This window comes from Scophthalmus maximus, chromosome 20 (assembly GCF_022379125.1).
Source record: "Scophthalmus maximus strain ysfricsl-2021 chromosome 20, ASM2237912v1, whole genome shotgun sequence".
Lineage (NCBI taxonomy): Eukaryota > Metazoa > Chordata > Actinopteri > Pleuronectiformes > Scophthalmidae > Scophthalmus > Scophthalmus maximus.
This window is the reverse complement of record NC_061534.1, coordinates 13,023,742-13,034,821: the sequence shown is the minus strand read 5'-3', so window position 1 is coordinate 13,034,821 and position 11,080 is coordinate 13,023,742. Positions and strand designations below refer to the sequence as shown.

At 41.7% G+C, this 11,080-nt stretch overlaps 2 protein-coding genes across 3 annotated transcripts; one reads left to right on the top strand and one right to left on the bottom strand.

The window, feature by feature from the left end:
- Nucleotides 1-573: 573 nt before the first annotated feature.
- Nucleotides 574-1,896, bottom strand: LOC118285459 (beta-1,3-galactosyltransferase 9). Its single transcript, XM_035609132.2, has 2 exons — nucleotides 1,769-1,896; nucleotides 574-1,668 (listed from the first exon to the last, which is right to left on the bottom strand). Exons 1-2 carry the CDS (start codon nucleotides 1,772-1,774, stop codon nucleotides 574-576), a joined length of 1,101 nt encoding a protein of 366 aa, XP_035465025.2. The 5' UTR covers nucleotides 1,775-1,896.
- Nucleotides 1,897-3,132: 1,236 nt separating this feature from the next.
- On the top strand, nucleotides 3,133-8,358 carry psmd5 (proteasome 26S subunit, non-ATPase 5). 2 transcript variants are annotated; one of them, XM_035608798.2, is made up of 11 exons: nucleotides 3,260-3,358; nucleotides 4,194-4,253; nucleotides 4,356-4,500; nucleotides 4,600-4,713; nucleotides 4,805-4,933; nucleotides 5,196-5,305; nucleotides 5,476-5,618; nucleotides 5,996-6,187; nucleotides 6,322-6,431; nucleotides 6,524-6,664; nucleotides 6,769-8,358. In XM_035608798.2, the coding sequence occupies exons 3-11, from the start codon at nucleotides 4,399-4,401 to the stop codon at nucleotides 7,024-7,026; spliced, it is 1,299 nt and encodes a 432-aa protein (XP_035464691.2). In that variant the 5' UTR covers nucleotides 3,260-3,358; nucleotides 4,194-4,253; nucleotides 4,356-4,398; the 3' UTR covers nucleotides 7,027-8,358. The 2 variants fall into 2 exon arrangements, with proteins under 2 accessions (XP_035464690.2, XP_035464691.2); XM_035608797.2 differs by lacking the exon at nucleotides 4,194-4,253 and having other exon boundaries at nucleotides 3,133-3,358.
- The last annotated feature ends 2,722 nt before the right edge of the window (nucleotides 8,359-11,080 follow it).

The following is an 11,080-nucleotide window of genomic DNA, read 5'->3' as shown; positions in this document are numbered from 1 at the left end:
AATTTTCTGTGCTTCTGTGCTGTCTCTGTTGAGACAGGCCAAAATGTCTTCGCTTATTTCTGGTAATTATTACAAAGCCTTACAGCAGTTGACATTGTTATAATATACACGTGTGTGTCAAATGTTTATTCAGCTTGTTTCACTTTATATTAGTATCCCTCTGTGTCCGGCCCTCTGCATTTGGTCTTGGAAACCACTAGTTTAGATATAAGATGATGACAGTGTCATCCACTTGGAAATTTATTTAGATTTTATTTTTGTCGTCAGTTTTATTAGAAATTCACTCAAAATAAAGTTGACTATATTTAATATTATAGACAAAGCTGAATAAACAAAGACTCTAATCTGAAATTAACTTAATTAAAACACTGCCACCCACATATGCAGAAGGACAACAAACACTCTTTGTATTTCTTTCAAACCCACTTCCTGTAAGTCTCTGTCAGTCTCTGTCCATGTTATACCCACAAGCACACACACACACACGCACGCACGCACACACACACACACACACACACACACACACACACACACACAAACTAATCAAACACACTCTGTCAATGAACTATGCAGTTAGGCTTGTCCCTGGGATTTGAAGAAGAACAGTTTGTCCAGGTAAGTGAGGGCTTTGCACGTTACCAGGCCATAGTAGGTCTTTAACAGTGAGCATCTTTCACCCTTCTGTCCCAGATCTTCCCAAACTGTTTCCAGGTCTTGGCTCCTCATTCCCGCTGAGCCGAACAGATAACCGTAGCAGCAGGCATTGTAGCGGATATGTTTGTCCCCTGAGAACCTGGCGCTGTGGGTTGGTGCCACCCCAGCCCTCTGAGCACAGAGCCCCACAAAAACATCAGCTTTCACAGGTGCGTGGACTGCTGCAGATGCTACGTACACTTTCCGGACCACATCTTGGGATAGAACGTAAGCCGTCCCATCACAGTATTCAGGCAGGTACTTGTCTGGGTAGAGAACCGGGGGAAGGTAGCCAGGACTGTTGGGGTCTCGGTCTGGTGAGTCCTTCTGGATCACCCTGCCCAGATAAAGGTTCTCGGGGTGCCTGTGCAGCCCGAGCAGGTAGCCTCCGATGGCAGGGAGATTGACAAACACAGAGTCTTTGGTCAGCAGAACAAAGCGTGCCAGAGGACAGAAGGTGATCACCCAGCGGAATGCCAGCACAGTCCTCTCTGTTGGGCCACGGAGGGACGAGTGAGCCACTGCATGACCCTGGACCATGTCCCCATAGCAGTCGGACTCTCTCACGAGGGCCTCTTGTGCACTGGAAGTCTGAGTTGATCCTAAGAAGAACAGCACCTTCACTGGGAAGCCTTGGATGAGTGTCTGGTTGGCCCACGTCTTCCTGACTGCATCTCGCTGGGTGACGTTCGCTGGGGAGCTGAACACTATTGCGAGGAGGAACAGGTCGGAGTTTCTGCAGGCGTCGGGGCCAGTGATGGGGTAGGCCTGGGACACATTCTCCCTGGCGCCGCTCAGGTCCAGTTTCCTCGCTTTCTCCCTTACATCGGCAACAGTGCCATCGGTGTAGACATCAGGCGTTGGCTGCAGGAGGTACTCCTCGACAAAGTCAGCCCCGAACAACAAGGCATGGAAGAGCAGCACGTTGAATAGGAGGAAACACCACTGGTGCGTACGCAGCCTGCACAGAGAGCACTGGAGCAGGAGACAGGAAAAGGAAGAGAGTATGAATTACCTTAAATGTAGCCAGACAAACTTAAATGAAGATGTATAAGCTGTTGACACTGTACTGTACCTGCATGACACCTGCTTCAGCAGCCTTGTTGTTGTTGTTTCTCCGCTGTAGGTGACCAGAGGATCTCCTGCTGTAGTCGACGCTACAACAAAGCTGACGGACAAAGTTTCCACTTTCATGAAACTCTATCTGCATGTAACCCTGCACCCCTGCACCCCATGTTACAAGCCTCACGGGGAGGAGTTGATCCTGCATCAGGCATACAACATTAATGACACCTAGAGAGAATTGTTGCATTGCAATTTATTAAGAATCCCCAACAGAACATTTCTGAGACTCTCTGCATAATAATCTGTGTCTGATGTGGGTTCTTAAATTATTTTTTTTCTCCCTTACTAAAAAAATACAGAACCAATGAAAATACAAATCATTTTCAAGTTTAACCACTGCATGTCTATACAGTACTTCACTGAAAAGCCCAGTCTTAGTGTATGTGCACTGGGAGTTTCGAGTTTCCACATCCCACTTGCTGGACTTTGATTGGCTTCCAAACTCGTTGTGATTTTCGATTATGGTTTAACTTTAAGTTCAGATTCAACTTGAAAAACACGAGTGTGAAAAGAACAACCCTTATTGTCAAACTCTGCCCATACATCATTCAGCACTGGTCAAAGGTTAAACATCCATATGAAGAAACAGGACACGTGTCTGAGTGGAGGGAGACTAAAGTAATCTCCAAAATTTGCATCTATTTTAGTTGTTATTACCATATATTTCCAATGTACAGAGAATAAGATACTCTAGATATATGAGCAAAAAAGCACTATTCGTGGATCGTACATCCAGTCACACACACTTACACAAGTTTGACTATAAAGTTATCTGTACCCTTAACCCTTAAGCTTTATCTTTAACATTTCATGTTTGCGGGGTAAGTCAGTAAAAAAATATTCTTTATTTTTCTGAGCTGGCAAGAGGTCCAAGCCCCCCCCCCCCCCCACACACAAAAAAAATAAATATTTAAATTAAAAAAATTATAAAATACAAGTAGATAATTATGGAAAAAAAGCAATAATTAAAAATAGTAATAATGATATATAAAATAAAACAAAACGTCTAAATTAAAAAATCAATATAGCAAGATTTCTGCAGGCCCATCCCACGTTGAGGGATATTGGCTACTTGTTGGTTTTAGACTGAAAAATAATTATTTTTCATCTTATGCATTGTTAATGTTAATTTGATTCCTTAATTGTCCTCTAATATTGCAGTGGTGCTTTGGCAACACACGTGAATGTCATGTCATGCCAACAAGGCTGAAATGGATAATTGACGGGAGTGGACCCTGCAGCCTCCCCCTCCGTCCAGCAGGTGGCGGTAACGCGCCATGGTGCTGGATGCCGACAGCGTAAATTGTGAAGCAGAGGAAGCTGTCGAGCCGGATACACAGGCGTGTAGCCGCGGTAGCTTCACAGTCATGGCTGCATCCATTGATAGTTTGCTGGAGGAAATCTCCGGGGTCGAAGACCCGATTGAAGAGCTGCAGGGTTTAAAAACAGCGCTGCTGTCGATACCCGTGAGCGCGTTGAGGGACTCGGTGGGCGGACGGCGGCTCGGTGTGATATTCTCTCTGTTGAACTCCGATCACAGGTGGGTTGGTCACAGTGTCGCCTCCACACGGACACTGAGCGGAGTGACGCGTGTTATCTGCTGAGTCAGCCAGCTGCCGGGACACACGGTAGCACCGGCATCAGTGGTTACACTGGTAATTAAGTGAGTTTGCCTGACACATAAAAGAAAATTAAAAAAAGGGCTAGTGATAGTGCTAGTCGTTAGCACGCTAGGTGGCTACCGAGAATGCACAGTGCAGAGCAGAGGTGTCATGTTTGGCTAATTCACTCCAGATTATTAGCTTAAATACAAAGCTTTCTGAAAATGACACGACTGGCTTTCGTATTTGAGGTGATCTGCACCGGTGGGTGTTCATGTGTGTCACACTGCACCAACTGTTGCAGATGGTCCAACGTGGATGGGACCACCATCAGCATTTAAAATACTTGGTCACTGTTTAATTTCAACTTCTGCGTGTACTAGATTGTGCAGCCAACCACTGTCCGAATGGTCCCAGCACAGACCTACTAACCTTAATCGTTTATGATAGTAAAGTGAATGACTTTGGTCTGTATCGATCAATTAGAATGTCAACTAGAGCTGCAGTGAATTATTGTTTTCATTATCCGTGAATTTGATGATTGTTCCCTTGAAGAATCGTTATGTCTTTAAAATGTCAGGAAACGGTTAGGAAAACCGTCCAAGGTGACTCGTTTAAAGATATTTGGTTTATTATTATCATATTAAAGAGAATATGCATCAAGTCTTCTCTTTTTATTAACTGGAACGCGCCAATATTTGGCATTTTACTCTAAGTGAATCAAAACGATCATCAATTATTCAAAGTAGTTTATAAATTGGTATTTTCTTCCAGATGATTAATCCATTAATTGACTGCAGACCTCATGTCAACTTGCTTTGATCCATTGTGAAGGTATATATTTTTTTAACTGCTTTACAGACCAAATGATTGATTGAGAAAATAATTGGCACATTAATCAAAACGGATACGATGACTCATTCACTGCGTTCACAGGGAGCAGGTTCAACTGTGTGTGGACATCCTTGAACGCATCCTAATGGCGCTCAGCCCCGAGCACCTCGTGCAGAACTACAGGGTGGAGCTGCAGGCAGGTCTGAACCATCCCAACGAAAATGTTAAGATACTGGCCTTGACACAGGTAGGCCAAACACACACACACACACACACACTCACACACTGACACGCAAATGCCCATGAGACACTGACTGAATCAGGTATCCCTGTTTTTTTCTGGCAGATTGGCAGAATGGTGGAGCACCCCGATGCTGTCACTGAGATCCTCCACAACCCCGACATTGTTCGATCACTTATCCACTACATTGAAGAAGAGAATATAGCTGTGGCAAAACAGGTGAGGATTGAACTACTGAAACGTCCTACGTGATATTTTAACGAAACTAGAATGTACAACTGTGTTTTTCTTTTTCTTTTTCTTTTCTCAGGCCATTCATTCCCTGTCTAAACTGAGCCACTCCAAGACTGGGTTAGACAAGTTGTTCCACAGCGACCTGCTGAGAGTCGTGAAGGAAGTGATGGCCACGAGTGACGTTGTCAGATACAGAATATACGAGGTGCGTCAGTCTTTTATTCTAAAGCAATCAGTGGAGGTGACTAATCAGAACAGGAAATATTGCCAGAATGTGGGCGACACTGATTCCGTTATTTTAATGTTAATGTATGACAAATGATTTTGTAACTATGTAAATGCATTAAGTCACAGTCACCGTTGAATAACGACTGAACTTTACGTTTTCATGAAACTTTCCAACGGTCATTGAGCAGGATCTGTAAACAGCTGGACGTTCGCTGACTTGTTTTTCTCGCTGTTTGCAGCTGGTGGTGGAAATATCGTCGGTTTCTCCCATCTCTCTCGGCTACTGCGCCAACAGCAGCCTCATTTCTCAGCTCCTCTGTGAACTAACGGGAGACGACGTCCTGATCAGGTAATAAAATACAAATCGTACATGAACAGCGGCATGAATATGATGTGGTCTGTGAAAACAACGTGAAAAAGACAATATGTATGTCTTTTTGTGTGGAATAGAGAAACATGGAATGTAGACAGTTATGAAGACTAAGATTCAGGATTTAAAAAAAATATATTTTTCACCAGGGCCACAGCCATAGAGATGGTGACCAGTCTCGCCCACAGTCAGCACGGCCGTCAGTATTTGGCCAAGCAGGGCATCATGGACAAGATCTCCAACATGATCAGAGGAGCAGACACGGACCCTCTCTCCTCCCTCTACCTGCCTGGTGGGTCACTTTAGAAAAGTGCTTCAAGGAAATGCAGCCAGTTTAAGCAACGTGAAGCAGATTCAAAGTTTATTGGTTCCTCTTATATAATGTCTCAGTTTAGTGTCTAAAATGAATTAGGATTTACTTTCCATGCTCAATCGAATAGAAGCGTCATAGCTCCATACCACTAGGAGTAAATGAGAAAAAAAAATGTATGTGTCATTCACTGTCTCCTGTGATCAACTGCATCATTACAGAAAACTGCCACTTTTGGCAGTGACTACATGTGACACAATCATGAAAATTTGCTTGAGTTTCGGTGAAATATTCCTTTTAATTATTTCAACCAATGATGCACAATTCGGTATTTTACAGTGCTGCTATCTCTCCTGTAGGTTTGGTCAAGTTCTTCGGGAACCTGGCCATTGCGGACAGCCCGCAGCAGGTTTGTGAAACCTACCCGGTCTTCCAGAACAAGGTGTTCGAGATGGCCCTGGACCCGGACCCGGCAATGATCGGGGTGGCTCTGGACACTTTGGGCTTACTCGGAACAACCGTGGAGGGGAAGCAGGTCCTGCAGAAAACGGGTGAGCTGTTCCCCGGGTTTTATTTCATGGTCATGACAGACGCAATAGAAGATTTCTCTATATTGTATATATTGTACATATAGCAGATGAGTTTGGATCGTGGGATGTTGTCTGATTCTTTTGTGTGTCTTCAGGAGAAAAGTTCAAGGCCGTGTTGTTGAGGATGAGTCAGCTCGCCGGTTCGGGAGCTACAGAGCTCCGAGTGCGCAGCCTGGATGCCATATCACAACTTCTTACTCTAGAGGTATGTGTAAAAAAAATTTAAATGCCATCTTCAGAAGAAAAAAAATTGATTCATTTATTAATCTATAATGTTGTTGTTTTTTTTTTTTTCAGCCAGAGCAGCAGACAGAAGATCTTTTGGCCCTGACAGAGTCCTGGTTCCGCCTCTTGTCCAACCAGCCCATTGACATGGTCCGCAACATCAGCACTCAGCCGTTCCCTGAGCTGCATTGTGGGGCTCTGGGGATATTCACTGTGAGTGTAACGACCATAACTCCTCTTTCTGTTACTGACCTCTTTATTTCCTCTTTAGACCTTGTTTTTTTGCACGTTCATTGGTGGATATATCTGTGTTGCAGGCCATTGCCTGTCAGCCATGGGGTCAGAAGTTGATGATCAGCAATCCCGGATTCATGGAGTTCATTTTGGACCGTACAATGGGTCAAACCAAGGAGGCCAAAGATGCCAAGTTTGAACTGGTGGGCTCACTCGTGTCTTCGTCAACGGCAGCAGCCATACTGGGCAGCCAGTATTACCTCCGTCTGAAAACGTACCTCAGGGAGGGACCTTACTACGTTTCAGCTGTGGCCTTGGTCAGCACTGAAGGAGCCGACTGATTCCAACACACTCTCCATGCACTTCATGACTCTCTTGTCAATGCTTAAGTAATGGGTAAGTGCCTGGACAATCTAAACATGGGTTAACATGTGATAAACTCCTCTGATAATAACGGAAGTAGTTTTAGCAAATCAGGATGTGGTGTTTGCTCGTTCAGTTGATTGAAACTTCCTCACTTTTTCCAGAATTTTATCCTTTGAATGTTCAGTAGTAAAAAAAAAAAACTCAACTGCACCGAGAAATATTATTCATAAAGTATAGTTTGCAGTATTTTGGAGATGTTTCGTGTTTTAGAAACAAAACCAATTTTCACACAGCTTTTCTGAGATGACTTTAACTTTAACCATCCGATCATCGTCTTCAGTTGTTTTCCTTTCTTCTCCTTCAGAAGTGGGTTTGGTATAGTTTTACGAAATATATACTGTCCTCATAGTAATTCCAAGACATGAAAACAAATATTTTTAAATTTTCAAACACACAACGCAGCAAATTGCGTTTTTGTGAATAGAACATTTTCCAGTGTGGAATGTTTCAAAGTCATATTTGGTCACTGCCAATTTGGAATACCATATCCAGTGAGAGGTGAAATATATCAGAAGATAAAGTGCGCTCAAATAGTTTTTCATAAATTGTAGAACATTAAAGGGTTATGCCAATATTTTGTACATGAAGTTCAGTTTGTCTGTCATAAGGACGACAACACCTGTAATGTCATCAGCGTATTCTCGGTTTGTTAAGTTTGGAAGACTTGGACAATTTGACGATGGGGAGGTTATGAAAGATACTATTGACTTACATTTTGGGAAATTAGCTGTCTGAGTGTTTTTGGAGCTCGACCCATATTTAGACTAGACTAAAAGTCAGGATGTCTTAAAATCTGACTATTTTCTTAAGGGCAAACTTTATGTGAATGCAACACTTAACTGCTGGAGTGTCACTTTTAACGTGTCAACTTAAAAAGATTGCAACACTCTTCAAACTTCCATAATGGACAAGTGGTTAACATTAAACTTTGTGCCATTGATGGTCGCAGCAGAGAGAAGTGGTATGTTAACAGGCGTTTAGTTTACAGTAAGTGTCTTTACCAGCTACTTGGGCAATGATCAATGAGCCTTCACAAGATGTCATCCTTCAATGTTCATCATCCAGGTTCTAATGCACACAAATCTACATCCTTATTCAAGGTATCTTTCCAAATAAAACTGGCCTCAGCTACAAACATCGCTGATCAAAGCCCTGCTCTGCAAATTCTTCAGACACATATTTGTTTGTGTCAAAAATATTTTTGTTTACTAAATGGATTTTTTTAAATTAAAGAAGATTCAGTCTGACAAGGGCTTTGTGTGGTTTCTTTTTTTTTTTTTTTTTTTTTTGCAATGTCTCAAAAAACATCATACCCACAAATGTGATTCTGGATCATTTCAATTAATTCCCTCAATGGTTTTAAAGAAGCTGTGAAGTATGTCAGATAATTTCCTCTTATCTGAGCTTACGACAGTAATACATGGAACCTGCTTGTATCCTTTGAGAACAAAAAAAATAATTTATGCAAAATACATTATTCTCAGCATAGACCTGAGTACAAGCGACAGAAGGCGTTTCCAATGAAATGGAGATTTATTTGGTTCCATCTCCACTAGAGGGAAGCAGCATAACTCTGACTCACTGAGCAAACAGCGTCTTAATATCCAGTAATGGTGATGAAAGAAATACTCAGATTGAAGATATGATACTACTCGGAAAACAGTATTTACATCAAGTATATTATAAGTATATAAGATGGTTCCTGTGGTTGATAATACTGATTCATCAGTACATTCGCAGCTCCAGGTCCAGCTCTTTTAATACAGTTAGTTATTTCAGTGCAGTGGTTCCCAAATCTGAGGTTAAATTGGAAACCTCTGCTTTAATCTGGAACAATAGTTATTTTTTAAAGCTTATAAATTTATCAGTGTAAACTCTTACTCTGAAAAGCAGCTACACATGTTAAATAAATGTTATTGAGTTAAAAGGACTGATTGCGTCTGAATTGTGGTGGAGTAGAAATGAAAAGGAAACTCTAAAGTACGGCAGCCTCAAAGTTGCACTCAGATATGGTGCTAAATGTTCAAATACGCAAGTTCATATTATCAGTCATTATCACATTAAAACAAACTGTAATTCCTTTACCATTTTGACTTTTAAAGACTTTTTGCATCCCAAAAACTTCCCAACATGATCTGTGACACTGAAATGATACTCAATGGAAAATCCAGGCTCACTTTGATGTTTGTTCGCCCGTGAAGTCCCAGGTAAGGGCAAACAGAAAAAGAAATTAAACTGGAAATAGAAACACGGCGACTCAGTGACTCAGAAACTTTGAAATACAGCAAATTAATTAAAACAAAATACATTTGACAACGAAAACGACTGTAAGGGAGGAGAACGTACCTAAACAGCGCTGTTACAAGTGAATCCTTTGGATTCTGTTTGGCATTTTTAATTTCTATTTTTAGGCTTCCAGCACGGATGTGCCTTGGACTGGTCGAGCTCAGAGGCGGCAGTACAGCACCAGATGGAAAGGTCTGACTTCTAACTATACTGAATATACACTTACAGCATGTACGGTTTTATACAAGCAAGCTGAAGCCCTTGTCTTATCCTCCTCCCTGTCACATCACAAACAACATACACACATTATCGTCTGCTACAGGAAGGAGCAAGCTTTATCTGTGCCTCAATTTCAAATCCCTCCATGTGACGGCTGCAATACGTTCTTTTCCTACTGCATTCTTAACTACTCCACATGTGACGTGTTGAAACGGATTTTCCCGACATGGATCTATAAAAACATTCTCTGTTCATGTACAACATTACACCCTGGACCTGCTGACAGATCCCACAGTCCCCCACACGACACATCCACACCCACGGTGGCGTAAATGTCACAGTTGTGACTTCTCTCCTGTCCAGCGGTACGAACCTCTTCCCACTCCAGTCTGACTGTCGGACTCTGACTCAATCCCAAACAGCCATGAACACACGCTTGAGACTGTTCAACAGCCTCATGTCACCCGTCTCCCCACTGAATATAATGTCACCTCTCCCACGTCTCCTCCACACTTGCTCCAGTTTGCGTCATCAAATAAGAAAAAATAAAATAATAATAATTGAAAAAAAAAAAACATCCAGTCAGTCTTTTTTTTCTCAATCTTACAAAAATGTATTCCACTCTGAACACAGTGTTCGTGGCCTTCGACTGGAAATATGGGGTTTTTCACATCTTATTTGAATGATGAATCGATGATTCATTGTCCAGCCATTGTGTCCTCCTGATACACACGTATAATGTAACATGTCTGGGATTTGCTTGTTAATTTATTAGGATACGCATCACCTACCTTAGATAGAGGCAGATATAACGAGATGTACATTACAGAGACCTAAAGAGTGTTTTTGGTTGTCTGAGAGTGATATGTTGACATGTTTTACCAAGATTTATAAAAAACCATGGCAGCTGTATGACAGAATGCCCTGTATCATTTACATGAGATGACATTCTGTTGTGTAACTGGGATATTTTTTTGTAATATTTCTCATTTCTCATTTCCATAGACAAACAGATCAACAAAAAGACAAAAAATCTGAACTTAGAAGAAATTGGACATTTATCAGAGGCTGTTTTCCTTCCTTGAAAATTGCCTGCGACAAGGCCACACATTTAATTTCAGATTCATTGATTTATTTTCAAATAAAATCACATTTTATCTGCCCACAATGGTGATCAAACTGTATATTTTTTTACAGCACTCTCACCCTATAAGTGAATGTAGGAAAAACATCAGCATAAACATTTGATCAAGAACAAGAGGCTGAGAGCATAAATCAGTCAGAAGACATGTTGATATAATCTCATGTGCCCTTGTCTCATATGTGAGCAAATTAATGAAAGTAAGCTTTATGTTTTGTGTATTCAGCACATTGTTGCATTTGGCATATTTGGCTGATGGAGGTTGTTTCTTGTGTCTAAATGCAGGAGTGGAAAGGAACAGGAAGTGTTTTGAGATACCTGTA